The 26,511-nt window shown below is 44.8% G+C and overlaps 1 protein-coding gene across 3 annotated transcripts in view; it reads left to right on the top strand.

Moving 5' to 3' along the window:
• Positions 1-26,511, top strand: part of Abhd12 (abhydrolase domain containing 12, lysophospholipase) — a 62,471-nt gene that overhangs the window by 32,322 nt on the left and 3,638 nt on the right. For 2 of the 3 annotated variants that reach the window (XM_050132079.1, XM_050132078.1), the window contains exons 2-10: positions 5,171-5,295; positions 13,125-13,230; positions 15,559-15,678; positions 18,483-18,513; positions 20,014-20,059; positions 22,778-22,907; positions 23,760-23,797; positions 24,140-24,219; positions 25,105-25,187. In XM_050132079.1, the coding sequence (XP_049988036.1) occupies positions 5,171-5,295; positions 13,125-13,230; positions 15,559-15,678; positions 18,483-18,513; positions 20,014-20,059; positions 22,778-22,907; positions 23,760-23,797; positions 24,140-24,219; positions 25,105-25,187 (759 nt within the window). The remainder of the gene's footprint in view (positions 1-5,170; positions 5,296-13,124; positions 13,231-15,558; positions 15,679-18,482; positions 18,514-20,013; positions 20,060-22,777; positions 22,908-23,759; positions 23,798-24,139; positions 24,220-25,104; positions 25,188-26,511) is intronic. The other variant, XM_050132080.1, reaches the window with a different exon arrangement.

The following is a 26,511-nucleotide window of genomic DNA, read 5'->3' as shown; positions in this document are numbered from 1 at the left end:
AATTGTAAATAGCTAAAATCAGAAATGAAGGAAAGGAAATGACTGCTAACTTTACAGAAGTTTAAAAAAAAAAAAAGCCAGGGGAGATGATGAAGGAACATCATGGGCAGTTATGTGCCTAAAATAGACAATGGAGAGGGAGAGATGGCAGCTTCCTGCAATCATACAGGCTCTGTCATTGACTGATGAGAGACACTAAGCAGACCTAAGGTCATCAAGGAGATGGGTTAATTATTTAAAATTTACAGAGAAAGGGGAAGGACCAGGTAGCCTCACAGGAAAATGTTACCAAACCTCTGGAGACCAACTAACAACTTGTCTCCTCAAACTCTTACATGTTCCACCTATAGGACTTTTATAAATTTTATCCCGACAATAAGGACAGAATTTCACAATACAACTATACAACTGCAGGCAATGCCTCTCATGATTGCAGATAATAGAATCCTTAACAAAATGTTAGCAAATCAAATCCAACAGCACATAAAGTATCTACATCGTAAACAAGTAAGATTTTATCCTGAAGATAAGTGAGTTTGACATCTAAAAATCAACTAATGGAACCTACCATATTAATAGAATAAAAGACAGAAATCATACAATCATCTAAAGAAAGGCATTTGAAAAATTCCAACATTCCTCATGATAAAAACATCCAAACCAACTCAAAATAGAAATCTATCCTTTAAGACGCATGTAGGGCTGGGAAGATAGCTCAGTCCATAAAGTGTATGCTCTGGAAGTGTGAGGACCTGAGCCTGATGGTCAGAACCCATAGGAAAAATAGCAGGTTTGGGCTGGATGATGTCTCAGTGGTTATGGACACTTACCGCTCTTGGTGAGGACCCAGGTTCAGGTCCCAGTTCCCACACCAGGCAACTCACACCTGCTTATAACTCCAGCCCCAGGGATCCTGCACCCTCTGCTAGCCTCCATGGCACCTTCATGCAAGTGATATACACAAACTCATATAGATATAAATGAACCAATAAATAAATCTTAAAAAAAATAGCAGATGCCAGGTGGTGGTGGCACATGCATTTAATCCCAGCACTCAGGGAGTCAGGATCTCCGTGAGTGGATGGATGGATGGATGGATAGATAGATAGATAGATAGATAGATAGATAGATAGATAGATAGATAGTAGATAGATAGTAGATAGATAGATGGATGATAGTGTGAGCTTGTAATCTTCATACTAGGGAAGCAAAGACAGGAGGATCTATAGGGCTTGCTAAAGATCCCAGCTCCACCTGCTTACAAAACTCCAGGTGAATGAGAGACTGTTTCAAAAAATGAGAGATGGCACCTGACGAGCATGGCTGAAGTTTTCTTCTGGCCTCTTTATGCACACACACACACACACACACACAAACATGTATACACACATGATAGGCAAATACTCTACCATTGATTCATCTATAGCTTGAATACTTTGTTTAGAAACTATCTGCCACCTTTATTCTTTTTTTTTTTTTTTTTTTGGTTCTATGAGACATGGTTTCCTATAGCTTTGGAGTGAGTACTGGTATTAAAGGCGTGCACCACCACCGGCTATTTTCTTTTAGTTTCAAGGGTTATAATTTGTGTTTCCCTTTGCTTAGCTGTTTTAACATACATGTGCATGATAGTGTTCAGTTATGATAATGGCAATGAATATACCCCTGTAACTGGTGTTTTACTCTGATGCTCTGCTTTGTTTGGATTACTGGTGTGAGGTGGATATGAACTTCTCTCTGAAGGGAGTGCCTTCTTCCTATATTCCTTGTTCACTAAGTTTGTATTATTGCGACTACGTGTTGAAGTCTCCCCACCCCAAGACCTTGCTTATGTTATATATTTTTTTCCTCTCTATTTCCTGGAATTTGGTTATTTATTTATGTGTGTGTGTGTGTGCGCGCGCACGTGCACATTTACCATGATACTTATATGGTCAGAAAACAGCATGTAGAAATTGGTTCTCTCCTTCTACCATCTGGGAGTGAACTAAGATCAACAGGCTTGGCAACACCTTTGCCCACTGAGCCATCCTACCTATTCTCTCTTCCTCAAATGCAGGACACAGGTCTTTCAACTACCATCTCATACCCTTACCAAGCAGGCATTACAAGAAAATTTACAAGCAAGTTCAGTGTTCCTTTCTCTCACCCTCCCCACTAAGTAGCATCCTATATAATTGTGTTGCAAAAATCAAGCCCAGGACAGAGTTATCTATGCAATCCCTAGAGCGTTTTAGATGTACCAACTCAAGTACATTGCTTGTGTGCATGAGATGGCGAGAGTGTGTGTACATGAGAGACAGACTGTGCAGTTCTACCATCCCTGTCTTCTCACCACCACAGTTACCCAAATACTGCTATGCACGTAGAAGAAGAGTGCCTTAGAGTGTGGTTCTGGGCCCTGTGGGAAATCTAGTTGCACTTATTTTCACAGTTCCCTTTTGTTTCATGGCCAGTGAGTCTTCTCTGTGCACTAAGTAGCTTTTAATGAAAACACATAGAATGATAATGCAGTTTGGGGAGGGGGGGATGTGACCATGGACTTGGGTCTATGAAGTTTGGAGAAACACCGAGCCTCTAAGTGGACACAAGGTCCCATTCAGGGTCCAGAAGGAAGGGGTGTGTTCCTTTAATGCTGTCCCAAGCCCTGAGGGCAGCCTTCATTTCAACCAGCCAGCCATCCGGACAGGCTGCTCACTGCAGGAACTAACTGTAAACAGCAGCACAGGCGCTGGTGAACATTACAGCTAAAGGGATTCTTAGTTAGGCTTATGACTGTAATCCTCTAATCCTCACACCCAGGATGTTGAAGAAACTACTGTTTTTTTCCTGAGACAGGATTTCTCTGTGTATGAAACTCACTCTGTAGACCAGACTGCCCTCAAACTCACAGAGATCCGCCTGCCTCTGCCTCCTGAGTGCTGGGATTAAAGGCGTGCTTCATCACTGCCTTGCCAAAAGTACATTAGTTTACACATCAATATTTATAAACTCAGGTTGGACGTTGGTGGGAACTTGAAGGAGTTAGTTTTCTCCTTCCTTCTACTGGGCCCAGGTCTTTAAGCATGGCAGCAGCCACCTTCACCCATTAGACCATTTCATTGGCTCCATGCTTTCACAACTTTCTTAAAGCTAGACTTCTGAGCAAGCTGGCTCCTCCTATCTGTTGCTTTCAAGGCTACCAATACCACATGAGGAACAGCATCTAAAAACTTCCATTATATTTATTTTACTTAGACAGGAAAGGGCCAAATTTCAGGTCAGTGTTATGAAAATCAGTGATCTCACTGGGCCTCTGCAGGAGCTTGGGGACACATGAGCCTGCAGTGCACCTGGGGAACTGCTGTGTCACTTGGCGTCTCATTCGGCATCTCTCACAGTATGTCAGTATAAGCCTTGCTGGAGCCAATTGCTTACTTCTGGGCTATTTCTAAATAACACCTAAGATGATTTTTGAAACCTTCATTGGACTGCTGGCACATGTAAGCACTGTGCCAAGTTAGTAAGACAGCCACTTACTGAACGCCTAGAAAAGACAAAACTGGAGGACAGAAAAGTAGAATAGTGATGCTGGGGGCTTAGGTCAGAGAGAGACTGACTGAGTGGTACAAGGGACTTTGGAGCAGTGGAAATATTCTTCACTGTGTCCCTCCCACAGCCTCTCCCTCATCTTTTATTCTACTGGAAAGTATTTAGTGGTTTGGGATCTTACACCCAAGGAGATAGAAAGCATATCCACACAAAGACTCTTCCATAGTGTTCCCAAACTGAAACTGTATCAGTGCTCACCAGCTGGTAAATGGACAGACAAACCCATGGTATCCTCAGACTAAAACATAATGAGGCAAAACCATGGAGAAAATCACTGCTGCATGCAAACATCTAGAAGTTACTCATCCTCATGTGCTATTTTAGAGCGATGCTTTCTCCACATAGTAAAAACCAATAACTCTATCTTCTTTGTTTTAAAACACATTTTTCCTTTCTGGTGTTGGGATTAGACCCCAGGCTTCATGCATGCTCTATTACTGGGCCCTTTTTTCTTTATGCTTTGAAACAGCTTACATGAGATATCTACTCTTTATAATGTTAAAAGAACTAACCAGTAAGAAGCTAAAACCAAACAAAAGATGTGATGAGGGTGGGGAACAAAGTCTCACTGAGCTGCATAGACTGGCCTTGAACTCAGCAGTTCTCTCTGGTGTGAGTGGTGCTGGAACTCAGGATCTATATGAGCTAGTCAGGTCCTCTAGGACAGCCCTGTTTTAACTCCTTGGATGACAGCAATAAATATAAATAAATGTGCCTTAGGGTCCTCATTTTTTTTTTTTTTTTGGTAAGTAGAGATAGTTTAAGACTACAAGTTTGAAAAGTTTAGAGACACCTTTTAAAGGGGATTGAGAAGAGACTGAGAGCCTCTCAGTATTACTCAAGAATCAGAAGTGTTGTAGGCTGGAGAGATGGCTCAGTGGTTAAGAGCACTAACTGCTCTTCCAGAGGACCCAGGTTCAATTCCCATCACCTAGACCTAACAGCTGTCTGTAATTCCAGTTCCAGGGGATCTGACACCTACATACCAATGTACATAAAATAAAGTTAAATAAATTAAATAAATATATTTAGAAGTGTTGAGAACAGATGTGGGATTCTGTGGGACGGGTGCAAGGGCTGGTCTCATTTTCAGCCTCTGCAGTCTCCAGGACCTGGTTGGGCAGGTTCTGCTGATGTCCTGGGTGGAGGGACTTCCTGCTTCCCACGAGCAGCTAATGAGTAACTCAGCACTGAGCTGGCTCAGAGCAGGTTAGTGCAGTGAGGCTTCAAGGCCCAAAGAAGCCAGACACTGCCAGGATGAGGTGGAAGCGGGGCTCTGATATCAGGTGGGATGCTTTCTGAGGGCCTTTTGTCTCTGCTCAGTTCTTACCCCAGGGCCAGTACAACAAATCAACAGGACTGCCTTTGACTCTTAAGAAATAAAATGTTCCCTCTAGTACAGTTGAAAACTCAAAGACTGTATCAGTTAATTAACAAAAGCAGATGGCAGGTCACTTTTTATCAGTGTCCTCTGTGTGGAAAGATGCCTGTGGCACTTGTTTAGAGATCTGAGATGCAATTACTAAGCCGGCAGAATCGTACCTACTGCCTTTTGACCCATGTTGCTTCTGTCTCATAGACGAAAGAGCCTGTGGTTCCGACTGAGGAAGATAATTCTCTGTGTTCTGGGGTTCTACATTGCCATTCCATTTCTTGTCAAACTGTGTCCTGGGATACAGGCCAAACTGATTTTCTTGAATTTTGGTAAGTCCTTTGTATCAATTCTTCTTTGCTTTTACTTAGAGTTTATTTTCACTGTGGTGGCTGACTTTAAGAGATGTCTTTTTATTTTAATTGAGATCGAACTTACATGTAGTACGATGTATGGATTTTAAGTGTACAGTGTGGTGGGAAGTAGAGCCACCACCCAGACTCAGGATTGTATGGGTCTGTGACCTGGGAGTTCCCTGCACTTTTTGTCCAGTTGAGAGACATGGCGACGATGGCTTACCATCCAGTGCTGCATTTGGGTCTCTAGGTGACAGTACTGCATTGGAGGTGATTATCTCCCTTGAGCCAAAGTAGGTAAAAATGTTGACAGCATGAACAGTTGTCTGAATCTGTCATGTTAGAGACATGTTGTCACTTGTATAGTGCAGGTTAATTGAAACCATAGAAATGAACAGTACCTTTAAAAATAATAATGATGAAGCCCTATGGGTTTTCTTTTAATTTTTATTATTGATCCTTCTTTCTTTCTTTCTTTCTTTCTTTCTTTCTTTCTTTCTTTCTTTCTTTTTTCTCTTTGTCTTTGTTTTCATTTTTCAAGACAGGGTTTCTGTGCAGCGTTGGAGCCTGTCCTGGAACTTGCTTTGTAGACCAGGCTGGCCTCAAACTCACAGAGATCCGTTCGTCTCAGCCTCCTGAAGCTGGGATTAAAAGTGTGTGCCATCACTACCTAACTGGTCCTTTTCTCTAAAAACAAACAAACAAATAAACAAACAAAAAAATCTGTTTTTAGCACTTTCCTAGTAAATAGGCTTGTAATACTGACCAATGGACATTTTTTCATTAATTTCTTATCATGCCACTATTAATCCTCCACCTTGAACACTGTAGTTGCTTTTTAACCATATCAGACCTGAGACAAGGCATTGTTTGTTATAAATATGTAATTGCATAATCGGCTCCGCTCAGCTGTTGTAAGCTTTGCAATAGCAGAAAACACATATATTGACTATCTGTTCCCATAGCTATTAGAGAGGTGTCTAGAATGTAGGATGTATACGGCAACCGTTTATTAAATAAATGGATAAATGAAGAAAAATCTGTTTTTTTCATAAAAAGAAAAAGAAACTGACATAGTTTGATTATTGTGGAATTGTTTGCTGTTTACAAAACGTTTTGGGACCTTGAGTTAACATGGACCTTGTGTGGTTCTAAAGCTGTTTGGGGTGGAAGAGGAAGGGAAAATGAGGAAGTATTGTGCTATAAGACAGGAAGTAGAGGGCTCTAGGTATGTTCTCTAGAAACAGTCCTTTCAGAAATAACATTTTGTACTCAAAATGAGGCAAAGGCGGGTGCGAGGCATTAACTCTGGCTGTGAAAATGGCTATGGTCAATGTTAGAATGGGATGAGGTGGACTCCTCACCAGATCTTTGGCAAGGCTGGTTTACAGAGTGAGCTCTGGGCCCTTGTGTTTTTGGGAGCTTGAGACTCAGAAACTGGCTTGATGCTGTGCGACAGCAGGTAAGCTTTGGGCAGGTAGAGGGACTGTGAGGGTCCAGTCTGTGTGAGCCTGTAGCCCAGGACATGATAGAGCCAAGGATGCAGGGCAGATTGGAAGGCATGTCTCAGTAGTCATAGAATTCCAGGCTCTGTAAGGTCTGGTTTTACAAATTTTGAATGTTCAGTCTATAATAGACATAACTGTAGAAAGATACTAACAAAGAATTTATATTTTTTAATCAGTAAGAGAAACAGAAATATGTGTGCTGTTTATTAAGAGATATTTTAGTTTTTCAAGTGGAAGGTCCTCAAACTTCTAGGGATTCATGATCTCTAAGTTAGGTAACTTGTAAGTAATAAACTTAAGAAGAAACAAAATTATTACAAAAAGCGAGGCAGTGTTTTTCTGAGTTAGTGTCCCTTAAAGAAGGCACAGAAAAGATGGTGGGTTTGCAGACACAAAGACGCAAGAGCTGTAAATTTATTGGTGTAACCATTAGAACTGACCCATACAGCCTGGGGCTCTGTGTTCTCTGCTGTTTAGCACACAGTCCGGTGCCAGCAAAGACCTGGATTGGACTTTTTCTGCAGTCTGCTTTAGGCATAGCCCATGGTTTTGCAGTGCTGGCTTTCTGAAGAGATAGAGACCGTTGCCACAGGCTCAGAACTTGGGGTTCTTAGTCTGACCATGTGTTGAGAGAGGAGGCTGTACAATGACTGCTGCCCAGGCTGATACTCCCCACTAACGTTTTTCTTCCACTGCTCACGCTTGGGAGCAGAGGGCCTGGGGCAGGTTTGGTTTGGTATTGTGCTGATTTTGGAGTAGTGGGGTTTAAACCTTAAACCCAGGGCCTCACATGCACTATACCAGTGAGTCCTTTCTTGGACAGTGATGCTAAAGGGATAATAGGATAAAAATCTATCTCTGGGTTGCTGGGTTTTGTTTGTTTTGCTTTGCTTTTTAAGTTACTCAAGGGGCTGGGGAGGTGGGCCAGTGGATAAAGTGCTTGGTTCTTAAGAATAAGGATCTGAGTTTGGATCCCCAGCACCCACATAAAAACTGAATATGATGACACATGTCTGTAGCCCTGGTGCTGGGTGGTGGAGACAGGCTGATCCTGGGCCTAACTGACTAACCAGCCTAGCAGAAATGGGTGAGTTCCAGGTGTAGTGAGAGTCTTTTTAAACAACTAATGCAAAGGCTAGGCATGGTGTTGCATGCCTTTTACCCCAGCACGTGGAAGGCAGAGCCAGATGGATCTCTATCATTTCAAAGCTAATTTGGTCTATATAATGAGTTCCAGGCCAGCCAGATAGTGAGACACTCTCAAAAAAAAAAATAGAAAAATGATTAAGAAAGATATCCTGACATTAACCTCCAGCTTCTGCTTGAGCAAGCATAGTCCTCCACCTCCATACACACACTCCCCCCAAAAAAAATAATATAAAAAACTTTTTGAGTTACTCAAGGGCCAGAGAAAGGCTCATCAGGTAAAGCTTTGCTGTCTGCCAGCCTGGAACTCACATAAAGGTGGAAGGAGGAGCGGCCTAACTCTACAAAGTTGTCCTCTGACCTTCATGCCTGTGCCCTAGCACACACATATACCACCCACTACAAAGAATAAATAATAATTTTTTAAATTGCTCAAGAATTTGGCACTGATGGATGTCATTTTAGGGCAGTGGTTAGCCATCACCACAGCCTTTTCCACAGCAGTGCTGGCCTGGCCCTCTTTGCCATGCTTCCACTGTGAGGCCTGCTCTCCTGGGAGGAAAAGGCAAATGGCTCAGGGCTTGCTGGTTTTCTAGTTATAGTGTGGACAATTTAATTGCTGTGCCTGTCTCCCCTTTCGGCTGAAGCATTAGAGGCTTTGAGGCTGGAGTTTTACCTCAAACTGGGAAGGTCTATGCATGTAGAAGTTCTTGTCTCTTTCAGATGGGAGTTAGGACTTGTTGCTCTCCATCCTGACAATCTTTAGGGCTCACAGCATGGTTAATATAGTCATGAGTATAGCAGGTTTCTCTTAAATTTGCAGTCAGATAAATAAGCAGGATTGACTTGTGAGTCTCAGGTTACCAGTGGGCATCTGGTTTGGATCTTTACTATGCTGCAGAAAAGAATTTCAGCATGAGCCAGAGCGAAGCAAAGTATATGAGTTATCTCAATGTTGAGATGGAAAATCATTGAATTGTACCTTTTCTGTTACTACGATAAAACACTGTGACCAGAAGCCTCTTATGGAAGAAAGTTTATTTTAGCTTATGGTTCCAGAGGGGTAAGAGTCTGTCACAATGAGGATACCTAGCAGCTAGCAGCAGGAAGCTGAGAGAGAACCAGAAGTGTGCTGAGGCTATGAACTCTCAAACCACACCTCCAGTGATCTAATTCATCCCTCCCACACACCCCGTCCCAACAGCGCCACCAACTGGAGACCAAGTCTTCAAATAGCTGAACTTACAGTGGACATTTGTCATTCAAATCACCACAGTCATGTAGGAAAAAGAATAATGCATAATCCCAAGACATGGGCCTAGGCTTCTCAGGAGATTCATGCTAAGGTCAGCAAGTGGCTCAGCAGGGAAAAGTGCACAAGCCTGAGGACCTGAGTTTAGTCCCTAGGACCCACAGTAGAATGACTTGTCCTGACCTCCACATACATTCCATGGGACATACACAAATGCCGCATTCACACACATATGCATACATATACAACAGTAATTTTTTTTTAAAACAGGTCTCACTGAACATAGCGGACAATGAGAACTACTGAGACATCAAGAACAATGGCAATGGGTTTTTGATCCTATTGCATGTATTGGCTTTGTGGGAGCCTAGGCTGTATGGATGCTCACCTTATGAGACCTGGACAGAGGAGGGTTTTCCTTGGACTTCCCACAGGACGGAGAGCCCTGATTGCTCTTTGGGCTGACGAGGGAGGGGGACTTGATTGGGGGGGGGGGAGGGAAAGGGGAGGCAGAGGTGGGGGAAGAGACAGAAATATTTAATAAATAAATAAAAAAAAGAAAAAAAAAGAGGCATACTTAAGTGTTTTTACAATGGCTGCGTATAATCCTGTGACTTTCTAGGTTCCATTCATCAAAGGATGTAACTTAAAAAAAGGTTCAAAGACTAAGCAAAGCTCAAATGCAAAAAAAAAAAAAAAAAAAAAAAAAAAAAGAGGCCTAAGTGAAACTATATATGCCTTTTTACTTTTTCTTAAAGAATTTACCTTTGTGAGTAAAATTGTAAAGTGGCTTTCTGATGTGCATTGTTTAGATTTAGTAACAATGGGGTCCTGTTTTTTTCAAGACTGTGGCTTTGGAGCCTGTCCTGGAACTAGCTCTGTAGACCAGGCTGGTCTGGAACTCACAGACAGAGATCCGTCTGACTCTGCCTCCAGAGTGCTGGGATTAAAGGCGTGCTCCACCATTGCCCGGCTGACGATGGGGTCCTGTGTAAGCACAGTTCACTTGCTGTTTTTAACATCCTGCCTGAGATGGCATCTGGAGGTCCAGGAAGACACCTATCTCTGACCCACCAGTTATGTTGAATTTTGACTTCTGTGCCCCCATCAGCCACAGAGGCAACTGGGTGTCAGTGAGAGGCTCTTCTTCCTACTCTTATTCCTTTAATTTTTTTCTCTTTTCAGGTTTTTGTTTGTTTATTTTTGTCTTTCAAAGCAAGGTTTCTCTGTGTTACAGTCCTAGCTGTCCTAGAACTCACTTTTGTAGACCAGGCTGGCCTCAAACTCACAGAGATCACCTGTCTCTGACTCCTGAGTGCTGGGATTAAAAGTGTGAGCCACACTGCCTGGTTGGATTTTTTTTCTTTTATCCCATCTTAATTTCACCTGCAAATGAGGCTGCAGCTTTCAAGTTCCAGTGTGTTCAGGTCATAGAGGGAAGCTTGGGATTGGCTTGTACAGCACAGGAAGTAAACTTCTTTCTAGTTGAAGCCCTCATAGGCCCCACTGTTACCAATGGAAAACTCAAGTAACAGGACAAAAGACCTGGCATTTCTATCTTCCTTTCTGTGCTGCCATTGCCCTCAGGTCAGGTTCTGTTCAGTCCTCATGCAGACCTTCTGATGTTCCGTGGAGCTGGTTGGTCTTCAGCCCCCAAAGATTTCCAGCAGCTCTAGTGTATAGAACAGCCTCCACTCTACCTTCAGGCCAGCCAGTAAAGGCCTGCTCCTCCCTTTGTTCAGAGAGCAACCAGAGCTGGCTCCATTCTACTTGTAAGCTGGAGCCCCACTAAAGCTTTGCATGCATTCCTTGCTTCGTTTCATTTCTATTGCTTCCATGCCAGACAACTTCCAAGTCTCCAGTAACACCACTGGCACGATAAAATCTGGATGCTTTAGTATGACTGTCCATTTTCTTGACAGGTCTTCAGATTGGGTGGCTTAAGACAAATGCTGTCTCACAGTCTCAGTGGCCAAAAGTCTAAGATCAAAGTGTTTGCACCCTCTGAGGCACCTGGATAGAGTCCATCCTTTCTCCCTCTCCTCCTTTTCCTGCCTCCTTTCATTCTGTACTAGGGATGGAACTCCAGGGCCCTGTGCATAGTGGGAAGCACTCTACCACCTCCTGCCTGTTTCACCAGCTGCCAGTGGCCTGCAGTCTTTGGTATGGCTTGGCTTGTAGAAACCTCTACCCATCTACGTACAATCTCCCCTTTTAGAAGTCTGTTAGACATGATGGGTTAGAGGTTACTCGGGAAACCTCAGTTAAGCTTTGTTACTCTGAAAAGAGTCTTGGGTTCTAGGAGTTTGAGGGAAGATGTTATTCAGCATTTAACAGAAACTTAAGAGGAGATTTAAAACTTCAGCCTGCTTCTTCAGGGAGATGCAGATTAGGAAGGTAGTGATGTGAGGAATTCCTCTCCCAATGTGACCTGGGGAGATGCTCAGAGGAATTTCTGGAGAAGGAGCACATGCATCCTGTGTCCTCATGAGTCTGATGGTTCATTTATTCAGCAAGTGTTCATTGAGGCCAAGAGGCATTTCAGGAAGTGAGTTAGACCTGCCAGTATGTGAAGTTAGTCTTGAAACTCCCCCTTCATCTCCTCCCAAAAAGCTGTGAATGGATTCCTTCTAGAACTCGTGATGACCCAGAAGTCAGGGCCATCCTGCTCTTTGTTGCTCCTCCCCCATGGCGAGGGTAAATTACACCTTAGGGCTTATGTTTTTGGTTTAATTTAATTTGGTTTAATTTCATTTAAGTTTTTCATATTTCCATTAAATTTTTCTTGAAAAGATGTTTGCCATTGCAGTAAAGTACAGTGCTATTAAGGAAAAAAAAATTTAAAAGTCCCTCTGCACACTCACACTTGGTGTGTGTCTCTCTGCATCGCCTCTCCCAGCCACACATGGTGTGGTCACAGTTGTTGATGTCCTTAGCTTGTATCTGCAGTGACAGTAGGGCAGTGTCCCTCTTATCTGCCCTGTCCTGCACATTTCCCATAGCGGATGTGCCCATGATCTCCTGTAGTTTGGCATCCCAGTTTATCCAGTTGGGGCCTTACTGGGAGATGACTTTACTCTAAGACTCTGCATAGTAGCCTTGAGTTCACTGCAGATGAGTTTTTTTTTTTTTTTTGGTTTTTCGAGACAGGGTTTCTCTGTAGCTTTGGAGCCTGTCCTGGAACTAGCTCTTGTAGACCAGGCTGGCCTCAAACTCCCAGAGATCCTCCTGCCTCTGCCTCCCCAGTGCTGGGATTAAAGGCGTGCGCCACCACCGCCTGGCTGCAGATGAGTTTTGTGTTCATTCATTTTGATTTCTTTTCTGGGTTAAGTGGTGTTGCAGAGACTTGAGAACCTCTGTGCCTCCTTCCCTCTTGTACCTGTCATCTTATCCATTGCCCCTTTCCAGTGTCCCCCAGTCACCCTGACCTCAGCTTTCAGCTGTGGCTTAGGTGAGCCCCTCTGCAGATCTTGTCCCCTCTTTGTCTCCCCTATCTTGTGCCAGCTTATCTTGTTAAAGACCGTCCTTTCCCTTGCTTCCGTCTTCCCCTTGAGCAACCCGTCCTGGTTTCAGGCTCCACTCAGGCTGTGCCCTTACTCCAGTGTTTTCAAGCCGTACTTCAGGTTTTAGCTTTACCCCCTCCCTGAAGTGTGCCTCTCATGTGGCAAAATCCCGATAGAAAAACACTTAGTGCCTTTTCAGAGTTTCTCCTATGCTGTGGGGATGGGGTGTGTGCTTGTCAACGTGTGTGTCTCTGTGTATGTGTGTGTGTGGGGGTAGTGGTTATGTATTGCAGTGGTGTGTGTGGTTTGTGCTCAAGAGGGCATGTTAATACAAAGGTGAGCATGTGTGCCCGTCCTCTCCCATTAACCCAGACTTCATCTCTTTGTCCCCTACAGTGAGGGTCCCCTATTTCATTGACTTGAAAAAGCCACAGGATCAAGGTTTGAATCATACCTGCAATTACTACCTCCAGCCAGAGGATGATGTGACTATTGGAGTCTGGTAAGTGCCTACAGCCAAGCCTGCAGGGTAGAGGCACTAGCTTCTCTGGCCTCTTCAGGAAGCTATGAGGGCCCTGCTCAGCTTGGGTGGTCTGTGGACACCAGGCTCAGGGTGCTGTTCTGATTGGCTCGGGGTGCTGTCCTGCTCAGGTCAGGTGGTGTCCGGGACACCAGGCTTGTGGTGCTGGGCTTGTTTTTGTCTTCATCTGTCCTTAAGACCAAAGGAAGAACTCAGCTAAATTTGATCTCAGTGGTGCAGAGTGAGATGGCACCAAATTCTCTCCTGAAGTCCTTGAAACAGCAAAGGCTTTGTAACCACATTGTTTTTAGAGTCTTATTTCCAAGTTTTTTTTTTTTTAAACCAAACAATCTAGAGAAAAAAAGGAATATAAGCACACAATCAGAAATACAGACTTGAGTGTAGCTCTTCAGAGAAGTGAATGCCTCCTGCCTGTAGGAGGGATGTCTACTTTTCTCCATAACTTTACACTGGACATAAGCCCTGTGACTTCTCTGTGGTTTCCTTGGTATATATTTTAATGGCTTTTTGTGTAAGTGATGATCCCTAAACAACTGGGGCGAGATTGACCAGAACTACATCAGCGTTTCTTTTTTCTCTCCGAAGCAGCTCTGAATAACTAACTGCCCCTTTATCTTAGCCGGGTCTGTTTCTCAGTTCCATAAAGTCTCTTTCTGCAGCCTTAGAGACCCACCATGTATGTGAGATGTTTGTAAATGAACCAGTGAGCAGGCTGCCAGTGTGGATGAGGGACTTCAGATGCTTCCATTGATAGTCTGTGGTAAAGAAGGGAGAACAAGAAGGGAGGCTCTTGTTCTGAGCAGAGGACACTGGGAGTAGAGTCTTTTTGCCATTTTCTTTTTTTATTTAATTGAGCAGTAGCTGACCCGTGTGTGCTTTTGGGACTTTGAAGAATCTGACCTGCTTTGTCCAGAGCTGTGTGAGGGTAGAATGATTGGCCCCTTAACCAGGATCAAGGTTCTGTCTTGTGCAAGAGGAGTATAATGGTGGTACTTAGGCAGAAAGCATTGACAGCCCCTTTGTACATTGTTAAGTTCCCACAAGAGTTAGAGTGATGGCTATGCAAATCTCGAGGTAGTAGACAGCTGCTGTCTGTCCACCTAGACCATTCCATAACCTTGGGCCTTGAGAAGCAACGGACACCACTCTCAACTGACCTCACTACGTCTTTTCAGATCCCCCCTCCCCAGCTTCTGCAAAGGCCTGAGTGCAACCCAAGCACCATTCTCAGCTACCAGCTCAGTGTCAGCTGCCCTCTACTGACATGTTGGAGGTGTGTTCACTGGATCTCTGCCAAGAGATCCGAAATGAGGTAGTCTGGCTTCTATCAGAAGAAAATCAGCTCCAGATGTCTAAAATAGGCTGCCATCTTTTCCCACTACTCCATCAATGCTATATATTGCCTAAGCTGGCTGAAAACTCCTAGAATCTAGCAATCCTCTTGCTCAGCCTCTCAAGTATTTGGTATTGTGATTGTATGAGAGTGATAATTATAGTGGCTAGAAACACAAAAACATTATCCTCGTGAATAAACAAGAGAGATGCATTAAAATGAGAAAATAGCCAGGCAGTGGTGGTGCACTCCTTTAGTCTCAGCATTTGGGAGGCAGAGGAAGGCAGATCTCTGAGTTCGAGGACAGCCAGGCTACACAGGGAAACCCTATCTTGAAAAAAACTGAGATAGAGAAGCTGGGGAAAATATGGGGGCGAGGAAGATAAAAGGGGCGAGAGAGAGGACAAACTTGGCTACTTGATTTTTTAAAGATTTATGTCATTGGTGTCTAGAATGAATTTGGCTAAGAATTTTAGAGGAAAAGTAGATATCAATTTAGACCCTTCCTAGTGATTATCAGTATTCATTTTGTCCTTTGTATTATCTCTGAAGGAGAATTTGGCCTAATAGAATAACAGCATCTGAGATCCTGGGTCAGCCTGGCTAATGATGAATTTGCCCATGTATTTGTGGCTCTAGAATGCAAGAAGGTTCTATCTAGGATGTTCTAGTTAATGCAGGATATATGTCTCTCATCTCTAGATAAAGGCCATCAGAACAAGCTGTTTGACCAACAAGAGTTCTTTTGCTCTCTCTAAGGCTATCAGCAGTGACCTTGCAGCTTACAGTTCTAGTTACTTATTTGAAGGATGAGATAATATGCTACCCACCTGCTTGTCCACTTGTATATAGATAGGAGCCCTGCTGCTTTCTCTTTCCACAGACCTTCATATAAGTGCTACTGTCTATGCCAAAGGGGCATCTGACTTTGCGTCCTTCTCTACTTCTGTCTCTAGGCACACCATCCCCTCCATCTGGTGGAAAAGTGCCCAAGGGAAGGACCAGATGTGGTATGAGGATGCTTTGGCTTCTAACCACCCCATCATTCTATACCTGCATGGGAATGCAGGCACCAGGTGAGCCCACACATGTGGTGTGACCTCCGTGCAGCACCTGGCTCCTTCTTAGGCTGGAAATGTTTTAACTTAGACTATCTGAAGTGGGACTGTGGTCTATACAATCAGGTTTACTGACCTGCTGCATGCAAGGGAAATTTTTCCAGAACAAAGGAAGGTAAAATTCTTTTGGAGCTGGGAGAATTTAGAGACACTCCAATGTGCTGAGGACCAATGGGTCTCTACCCAGAGGCCCCTGGGAGATAGTGCGGAGCATCAGACAACTTTGGAAGTTGAATTTGAATCAGGTGGAGGGGAGAATGTGCCTCTGCCAGACAGACTGAGCTCCTCCAGCCATAGTGTGTTCCTTCCTCCTGCTTTGGATCAAAGGGTACTGTGTCTGCTGGTGTATGATTTAGGAAGCAGGGCTTCTCTTTAAGGAAGTGGTAGTCGTTCAAAGAAGGGGTGGTGATGACCCTTGTTGGTGGCTTCAGTACACCTTGAGGAAAATGCTGGCTCCCTTTCACCTTTCTGTGTTTGTCACCCCTGGTCTGAAGAGTGGCAAGCAAGTCTGTCTTACCAGTGAGAGAGCACCAGGGTGTAGACTAGGGCTTCACAGCTGTAGGAAGAGGCACACCACTTCTTCTCCTCTCCTCCTCCTCCTCCTTTTCTTCTTCTTTTCCCATCTCTAAAAGAGAAACAGTATTTAAAAGTGGCCAGAGGGGAAGCTGAAGGCTGAGCCTGCATGGGCATGTCCTGGACTGCCTGTGTGGGTGAGCTGTCTGCTAGCAGTCGACACAAGCAATGACAGTGTGTCCTAATGGGCTGTTGAAAAAGTACACACTTTGTGCATTTGGGCCTTTCTGGTTTATCCAGATGCTTCTCATGAGTACGTTTGATGCCTTGGACTTCAGGCTGGCTTAGGCTGGATTTGCTCTCCCGCCTAAAAATCTCATGTGTTTTTTACACCACAGCATGTTGTTCAGAAGGGGTAGAGGAGGTGGGGAGGTACATTTTTCTAAGGAAAGCATTGTTTGAAAATTCTAGGGTCCCTTTTTCTATGCTTCTTTGGGTTGCCTGTGAGAGAATCTGAAGGAGCCAGAAGGGAGGCAGGCCCTTCATCAGCAGGGCAGTGTGAGGGTAGCTGCGGGGTAAACTTTTTATAGGCAGAAACAGCAAGAAGAACAATGTATGGGTCTTTCTGTGGGGAAGGCAGTCCTGGGTAGTTATGTGCCATGCAGCAATGCAGAGGGCATTGTAGAAGAACCCAGAAGCCCAGCCCACGAGGTTGGGCTCTGTGCCAAGAGCAGAATGTTTGGCTACTGACTCACCCTGCTCTGCACAGTTTACAGTCTGCTTTGTTGGGGACAAGCTGCAGTAGGTTTCTCTTCTGCTTTTTAAAGACCAAGGAGCTATAAACAGCTCTTGTTGCATACTTCCATAAATGAAAAAAATATAGTTGGCTGTGACACATGTTTCTGGTAGTCATGTGTTAAATGAAAAGGACAAAGCTTTTCTGTAACTATGTCTGAAAGAAATATGGTGACTATGCCTTTCTACTCCCAGAGACTGCCTATAGTGCCTGAATTCTGTCTAGTTCTTCCTACACCCTCATTTGGCTCACCTCTGAGCCTTTTCTCTAGCTATCCCTCCCTCCCTCCCCAGTCATAGCACTGAAGTCTCCCAAAGGTGTAACTTTCTGTGCTCTCAGTCCCGCTTTCTTTTTCCAGTCAATGGAGAGACTTTGGGGGTTTTAGGAAATCTATCTTCCAAAGAGAACTAAAAACATGTGGCAGGATTTCCTTCTGGTCTTGAACACATTTCTTTTCATTTTTGTGCTGCAGTGTATTGGTTTCTCTCCTCTAACTCATTCATGTGTCCTTGCAGTGGCATTCCCACTCACCATATACCTGCAATAGCCTCAGTGCTCATTATAAAAGAAAAATAGGTTTGAAGGACGAAGAAAGGAATAAGAAATGCTTGATAGGACTCTTGTCTGCTAGGGAACTAGCCATTCCATACACTATGATGAGCGGTAAGGGCCTCCTGATAAGGGCCAGCAGCTGGGTCCAGGGCTTACTCACCTGTGTCTAGGTATATGCCATATGTGTGTATGGCACATGTATGTGCAGAGATATCAGTGTAGCCTGATGAAGCAGCAGGCAGAAAGGAGCTCCCATGATTGGTGGAGGTCTAGATAGGAAATGAGGGTTGAAATAGGAAGGCATATGGACAAATTCCTTGGGACACAACTTGCATACACATAGGTAGCCCTGACCCTAGGAAGCTGGGGAGGGCTGAGTGGCACAGGCAGGGTGTTTTCTTGAATCTGGGCAATAAATGTGCATTCCTACTGAAAAATTAAAGTACACATGAGAATTAAGAAATATCCCTAAGATGTTGGAGAGACATTTGATACCACTTAGGGGGATCCAAAGAGTCATGTGTCTACCATAGATCCTTCTTTGAAATGGCATTTGGGATTTCAGATTTAAAATTTTATATATATATGTATGTGTGTGTGTGTGTGTGTGTGTGTGTGTGTGTGTGTCTGCATGAGTTTATGTGCACTATGTACATGCAGGTGCCCACTGTTCGCAGATGGCAGAGGGCATCCGATCCCTTGGAACTGTAGTTACAAACAGTTGTAAGCTGTCTAATGTGGGTACTGGGAACAACCCAGGTCTTCTGCAAGAACAGTAAGCATTCTTTACTACTGAACCATCTCTCTAGCTCTGACATCCAGACTCTTGAGGGCCATCTTGTGCTTTACCTTGAGCAGGGGCACTAACACCACTTCTGTTTCCTTCCCTTTCATGCTGCAGAGGAGGCGACCACCGTGTGGAGCTGTACAAGGTGAGTGCCGATGGCCCAAAGGAGCAGTGCTGTTAGCTACAGGATGCTGGAATAGAAGGGGTCGCTTGAACTAGCCACTCTGAAAAGTCACCATTCATGGACTTGCTGAAGGTGATGCCTGGCCAGTTCTCCCATGGTTCTTCCATTGTGCTGCTTCTGGGGTGGGTTCCAGAACCAATGCATTACATGCGCTTGCTAATGAGATGAAAAGCATTTGCCATTGTTTTTCATGATGTGTTTCTCAAACATAGAAGTGCTGTGGGAGCTTATTGCAGGATCACCCCTGGAGTGTAGGGTGTATAAAGGCAGGTGAGATTTGAGCCAAGTTCCATACAGGCTTGATAGTAGGCCCTGCAAGTAAATGTTCATGCCTTAGGCATGACATAGAATTCCTTTTATTTTTATAGTTTTGTCTTTTATTTGTATGCATGTGCATGCATGCATGCACGCACCACAGTTCAAATCAGAGGAAGTCAGAGAACAGCTTGGGAGAGTTGTTTCTTTCCTTGCACCATGTGAGTCTTGGGTATCAAACTCAAATTATCGGGCTCTGCAGCAGGTCTCTTTACCCATTGAGCCATCCCACCAGCCCTGTGGTTTTGTACTTGATCTTGGGTCTTGGAATCTTGGTACAGCATGGTTGGCCCACCATACATGCCCTCCTCTCCTTAGAGAGCTGTTTGTATCTAATAGGGCAGAAAAGAATGTACACAGATATGTGGGCCTATTTCGATCTGGGTAGTGGGAAGTTTTTATTCCCTTGAGTCAGTTGGATCAAGGCAGGAAAGGTAAGTGACTGAGAAATTAGCAGTTCCCTTGATTCTTTTCTACAGAAAAGGCATCTGTAGTAGAAAAGAATCTCCTTGTCCAGGCCCACAAGGCTTTGAGTGCAGGCTAGGAGAGGGCAAGAGTCACCAGGCTGCCTAGGACAGTACCATGTCTCCCTGAAGGTGGAATGCTAAGTGGCTCGAGGTGACAGTGGTGATGTGGAGTCTCTTTCATTGTTCTAGGAATACCCTAGCCAGTGTATTGGACACTGCACTTGAGCAATGATCTTAATAAGAATGGACAACGACAACTAATTAATCTGTAGGAATTTTTAAAAATAATAGAAAAATTCACCAAAATCAGAGAAATACTAGGTTGCAGTGAGGATCCTCAAACGAAGTCTCTGAGGTCCACCAACATGCTGACTGCCTCAGGCCTGCTGACAGTATCTGAGAGCTGTCTGCTGCCCTGTATTGCGAAACATCCTGGGAACTGTAGGAGCTGGCCACTTGGCCGTCTAAGCAGCAGCAGAAAAGGCATCCTTCCTATGTTGTTCAGCCAGAGGAAGTTCTACATTCTACAGCAACAGGCCCAGGCAAGAGCTATATGTCAGCAGTCTGTTAAGCTTCCACTGTATGTAAGACTCAGGACAGAACTCTGGATGGGGTTGGCAGGAAGCAAGCTGCTCAGTCCAAGTCATGTTGCCAATGATGGATGTCTTCCACTTCACAGGTGCTGAGTTCCCTTGGTTACCATGTGGTCACCTTCGATTACAGAGGTGAGGTTCTTTTTTTAATGTATCCCTCAAAAAACAAACAAACAAACAAACAAACAAACAAACAAAAGAATGTATCCCGGCATGCCCTCACTTCTGATTACACATGATGGACAGACTTGAGAGAGAGCTTGGAAGCCAGGCAGGCAGCTTGTTTGTGTAATGCTGGGCCTGTAGGGCTGTGCTGTCAGTGGGCGGAAGGGTAGTAGGCATCCTGCTGTAGCTTCTGGGAGCTGACTCTACTGTCAGTGTCCTGGTAGTAGCATTTAAATACAGAAAATACTGTCTTTTCTCCTTACTGGACTCAGGATTTTCCCTGCAGCTGGACATTAGACACTAGCTTAGTAACACAGAGCTAGTCTTGGTGAAATGATGAAAACTGGAAAACAGTTCACTGAGAACAGACCGATTCCTCTGTCTTGAAGGCTTGCTTCTTTCTTTTTGTATTTAGTAGGGCTGCCACTGGTGTGTATTCCAAGCATTCTGATTAATGAGCAGCAGAGATACTTTTTTAACAGTGAGCAGCTGTTTTAAAGGACTATTCCTCCACAGGGCTGCTACTTGGAGAGCTCAAGGGACAAAGGCTGCTTAGCTAGCTTGTTTACTCTTCTGGAGGAGGGCAGTTACTCACAGGTCCTCCAGCTAAGGGACTGGGAAGGGGTGGAAGCCACTGCCACCTGCAAGTGGGACTTATGTTAGTTTTCTTGTGTTGATGTAACAAATTTCTACAAGCAGCATATCTTAAAACAAGACAAATTTAGTTATTTCTTGTAGTTATGGAGATCAGAAATCTAAAATCTTTAGCCCCTGTGATAGAATTAAAGTGTCTGTGGGCTTTGTTCTTCAGTGACTTCTGGAGAGGCCCTTGCCTTTCCTAGCTGCAGAGACCAGTGCTGCGGGAGCTCCTTCCGCTCCTTCAGCCAATAGCCAAAGCAGGCCCTCATGTTACAGGCCAGTACACTCTTTGGCTCATGGCTGTCTGAACCTTGGCATTTGACTTCTCTTTCTGTTATTAAAATGTTTATGAATAATTGGGCTTTCCCAGGTGATCCAGTATTGCCTTATCTCAAGGGTGGCCTGTTGTCATTGCCATCATATCTGGGATCCCATGGCAGGCAGCATTCAGACAAAATGCTTAGTCACTCGAGGTGCTAGCATTTCTGGGGTTCCACAGCTGCGCACACCATCAGCATTCAGACAAATTGCCTAGTCACCCCAGGGCCTTATGCCCTTCGTAATCTATGTGCATGTGCAGCATGACCACATAATCTATACATTTGTGTGCTGTGACTATATAAGCCCCTATACACATGCGCTGAGATGCCTTTAAAAGGCGGACATGCCCACCCATGCTCTCTTTTGCCATGTTTCTCTCAGACAGGTCTGTGTACCCTCCCCCCTTTCCTTCCTCTTTATTAATAAAAACTCTTAAAGTGATAATGTCATAGCCCACTAGTGGCTTTCTTTCTTTCTGCAGCTTAACTCCTGGCATGAGGGTCATGTGTTTACAAACTCTGTTAAGATGTGGGCTTCTCCAGGAGTCACTGTTCTGCTGACTACAGTGATAGCTTTCGATAAAGAAAGTTCCGTCAGGTTGAATGTTCTGAGCCAGAAAGTGGTGGCACACACCTTTAATCCCAGCACTTGGCAGATCATGAGTTCAAGGCCTCCTGGTCTATAGAGGGAATTCCAGGACAGCAACAATTCCAGACAGAGAAACCCTGTCTCAAAACAAAATAAAACAAGGATGAATGTTCTGGGCTCAGAAAAATTTACTGAAGAGCTGAAAAGCCCCGCTCCTTTTCCTGTCTTCTTCCTTCTCCATGCTGTATAGTTTTTTAGAAACATTCTTCCTCATGTGTGCTGAGACCCTAGGGTAATGAAAAGAACACCTCCTTCCTTCTGTGTTCTCTTCCTGTAGTCTATCTAGAAAAGATATCCCAGGCATCTCTTTCCAGGCCGAGTCTCTGCCTGTGTGCTGTGGGAGACTCCAGTCTGTCTCTGACTCTGTTTCTCCGTCTCTCTCTTCTAGTCTCCCATATGATATCCTAAGCTCTTACTCAAGTCCCTCCTCAGTTCTTCTTCCTGGGGTTGGGAGACTGAAGTGATAATTGTGGGGTTTGCTCACACAGCAGAATGCATTTCTGAGCCTTGTGGTGTATGCAGATCGTGTGATGATGACTCAGTGCTGAGCTACTAGAAAGGCAATTGTGCTTGGTCTATGCGGGAGACTGAGGTCAGAGTTCCCTCAGGAGGGGAATCTCCAACCTCTCTGCCTCCCTGCAGTTCTACCACTTCCTCCTCTCTGACCTGGTCCTTCTGTGGGCCTGGGCAGCCTGGGCTCTCTTAGGGGCACTGCATTCTCCTGGTCGTCATGAGCTTCAGTGCTGGCCAGTCAATAGAGTAGAGGAAGAACTAGCCTGGAGGATGTTCACACCTGTGGGCAGGCACTAGCAAGGCATGTGTTTGAGGTTCTGGTGTGTGCTTTGCTGCCTTTCTTCTGTTGGTTATCAGTCTGATGTGCATATAGAGCGACAGGAGCCTCTGGTGTGTCAGCCAGCAGAAGTAGGACAGGTACACTTCCAGGTCCCCGCCTGTCTCCCTGCCACCAAAGCTGGAGCGGAAATGAGGGCACAGATGTGGGACTGCAGATGCTTACATGGCAGCTTCTGTTATGGTTGCTTCCATTCACAGGCTGCCTTTGACATTCTTCTTTCTCAGGTTGGGGTGACTCAGTGGGAACACCATCGGAGCGAGGCATGACATATGATGCACTCCATGTTTTTGACTGGATCAAAGCAAGAAGTGGTGACAACCCTGTGTATATTTGGGGCCATTCACTGGGCACTGGGTAAGCGCTTTCAGGCAGGAGGAAGACTTGGTGAAGGCAGGAATAATTTGTGACTTCTGAAGCAGCCCAATGCCTCTGAGCCCATAGCATCATCCATTCTTACAGTCTCGATTCCTGGCCCTGTGGTAGAGGGTAAGGAAGTGAAGTACCATGAGGGACTAAAGAGAGACTGGATTTCTATAGCTATTCCTCAATTCAGAAGTGCCTTAGGACCAATATGGGCAGCAGAGATGGCAGCCAGTGTTGCAGGGAGCTCTTGTCCCCCAGAGCTTCTTCAGAATGCCCATAGAACACCTAGACGGTGTCATGTATGAATTAGTGTGTGCTTACCAGCCATTGAGTCCAAGAACGCTATGTGGAGATGTTTGGAGCAGCATTGTCACTTTGCCAGGTTCAGCTTAGCAAGTAGGATCAAGAAGATCTATGGGCAACCTGGATTCTGCTCAACAAGGTCCCAGGTGTTCCCTGCAGGCACACTGGAGGGAGAATATGCCATGGAAGGATACTGGCCATCTCTGTGGCAGTCTGCATAGTATCTGCCAAGTGTTATCTATCCTAAGACAGCAGGAAGTCACATGACAGTAGCACTTGTCACCCACGAGGATGCCAGCTGAAGGGAGGGGACAGGGAAACCTGTGGGAGACTTCCTGGAGAGAGTTCACATGCCTGAGGACAGGAGGGTGGCCGTTGCCACCTTTTAAGAAGGATCACTGATGACTCGCCTTATTTCTCCCCTTACTCCAGCCCCAAGTTAGCTTCAGGTTGTTTCTCTGGGCACTTTCCAGGATCTGTGCGGTCTTATTTAAAAGTAATTTCATTATCATTCAGCTGAACTCTGTTTTCTCTTCCCAGAGTGGCGACAAATCTGGTCCGGCGCCTCTGTGAGAGAGGTGAGAGAGCCAGGCACCGTGGCTGGGTACCTTGTACATTTAATGGTCCAGCCTCTGCTACACATTCTTGCCAAGCAAGTTCTAACTGGCAGGCAGCACAGTGATGGCATGAGCTGACCATCAAGGGTGGGGCTCCAGGTGTGCTCAGGGTTTACCCAACCTACCCTCCCAACAAGATCCTCAAAAGTCGTCCGGGCCCCGTGGAGGCTGGGACTGATGGTGGTGGGTGGCCTGTAGAACGGGTACCTGGGCTCCCTGTCCTGTCTAAGCTCCCCAGCCACTCAACCCCACTGGCTCTATCACTTGTTACCCACTATCGGCTCTCTGTGTTTGCTTATCTAGAGACGCCGCCAGATGCCCTCATATTGGAGTCTCCATTCACAAATATCCGTGAAGAAGCAAAGAGTCATCCATTTTCAGTGGCAAGTACATTTCATTATTGACATAATTGCTGTGAGAGTAAGATCAAGTAGATAATGAAAATAGTTTAGTTTGACATTACTAAAGAATTCCCAGTTCCAGGCCCTGACCTGACTGTAGAGCTGCCATAGAAGGGGGATAGCTTTTAGCCAGGGATACTGGTACTACAGGAGGCCTTGCCCTGTGGTCTTATTGTATACCTAGTACCAATGTGGCTTCACTGTCCACTGGTGCTGTAGAAGGCTGCAGACTCTCTCTCTTCTTGAGTGAAGCCTATACTTTGGGTACTAGAGGATGATTGGAACCCAAGCTTGGTGCACAGGAGAGTTGGACTTCCCAGCAATGTCTCAGAGTAAAGCATAGGTAATCCTTGCTAGGGACTCTAGGGCAGGCTAGTCCAGTCCCACCTTTCCCTCATCAGGTGGGATCCATCCTTCTTCTGGCCTGCTCTCCCCTTCCCACTTCAGCTCCTGACCAGTGTGTGTTCTGGATTCTGCCTGACATGACCTCATGCCACCATCTGCGGCAGAACACCCCCTTATTTCCTCTCATATCATTGGTACTGCATATTTTCTGACATCTTGGGAGGAAGCCAGCCTTTGATCCCTATTTCCTTGGTGGATACTGGTCTTTTGTCTGTGGTGAGTTTGGTTTCTAAGCAGGATTCTTGTTGTACCTGAGGTGTAGAGGCCCCAACTGATTGTTGGGGCCGGCAGATGAGTCTCCTGTCCACACCTACAAAGCTAAAACAACGTTGGGAATGAATGTAAAGAAACTGCACACCCCCCTAACTCCCTGAACCTAAACTGCCAGAACCCTGGGCTCTTATGTCTGCGCAGCTATCTTAATCCTTCTGAAAAACGCTCTCCGTCTTGTCTTGTGTTCAGATATATCGATACTTCCCTGGCTTTGACTGGTTCTTCCTCGACCCCATTACAAGCAGTGGAATTAAATTCGCAAATGACGAAAAGTGAGTATTGTGACCGAGTGAGCAGAAAGACAGACGTAGGGACCCCTGCGGGACTCACTGCAGTGGGATTCGGGAGACTTACAGTTGGTTTCTAAGAAAGTGTCTTTTGGAAGGGAAGATCAAGTGGAGCTTTGTATTAGAAATGAGAAAAACATTAAATGGCAGGACAGGCAGGGGCACAGGCATGTCAGGGTATGCGTGTGGAGTCAGAGTTTCAGGTGTTGGTTTTCTCCTTCCACTTTGTTGAAGGTTTCTGCCATGCTGCATACTCTAGGCTAGCTGACCACAAGGTTCTGGGCCACTCTTCTGCCTCTGTCTCCTTTCTTACTTAATACAGGGGTGTTGGGATTTTAGATGCCTGCAATCACATTTATCTTTTTTAACACACACTCCAGTAATCAAATTAGTTTGTCAGGCTTGCACAGCGAGCAAGTAGATAATGAAAATACTCATTATAAAAGGAACAGTCTTCTCACTGGTACAGAATTAAAGAATTTTAAAAGATTGATAGTACATTTTTGCCCGTATAATTCTTTTTTCAGTCTTTAAACCAGGACTTCTGAATTAAAGCAAGGCATTAAAGCAGTATTTAAATTTAACAGTGAACACATTGAAATAGATGTTTAAACATAAAGTTTTCCTTCAGTATTTATTTTTGTCCTAAAAATAAAAATGTGCCAGATAAAAATTTCAGTAAATCATTGCAAAGTCCCTTGCTGAAATATTTGTTTTTAATTTATTTATTATATATACAGTGTTCTGTCTGCATTTATCCATGCAGGCCAGAAGAGGGCACCAGACTCATTATAGATGATTATGAGCTACCATGTGGTTGCTGGGAATTGAACTCAGGACCTCTAGAAGAACAGCCATGGCTCTTAACCTCTGAGCCATCTCTCTAGCGCCTTTGCTGAAGTATTGCCATTGTAGATCTTAAAGGAAAAGTTATCTGTATAAAACAAATTTCTTTAAAAACAAAAGTGAGTAGTGACCTGGCAAGCTCTCCCACAACAATAGGTGGCATATGAGTAGCTGCAGGACCATGCCCCAATGGAACCCTTAACTTTCACAACAGCTTCATGTGTAGATGGGACCTTCCTAGGCTCAGATGGGCAGTTTCTGTACCAAGGACTTGTCTTGAGGAGGCTCAGGTTGAAGGACCGAGCCCATCAGATGATCACCACTGCCTAGGGTGATAGCTTTGTCAGGGAAATGCTTGTCTTGCAAACATGAAGACCTGAGTTGAAGCTCCAGAACCCATGTTAAAAAAAAAAGCCAGGCAAGATAATACATGCTTGCAGTCCCAGTGCTAGGAAGGCAGAAA

This window comes from Alexandromys fortis, unplaced genomic scaffold (assembly GCF_014885135.2).
Source record: "Alexandromys fortis isolate MF-2015 unplaced genomic scaffold, M_Fortis_MF-2015_v1.1 scaffold_402, whole genome shotgun sequence".
NCBI lineage: Eukaryota > Metazoa > Chordata > Mammalia > Rodentia > Cricetidae > Alexandromys > Alexandromys fortis.
Note: the sequence above shows the minus strand (reverse complement) of the source record. Positions and strands in the feature narration are given on the sequence as shown.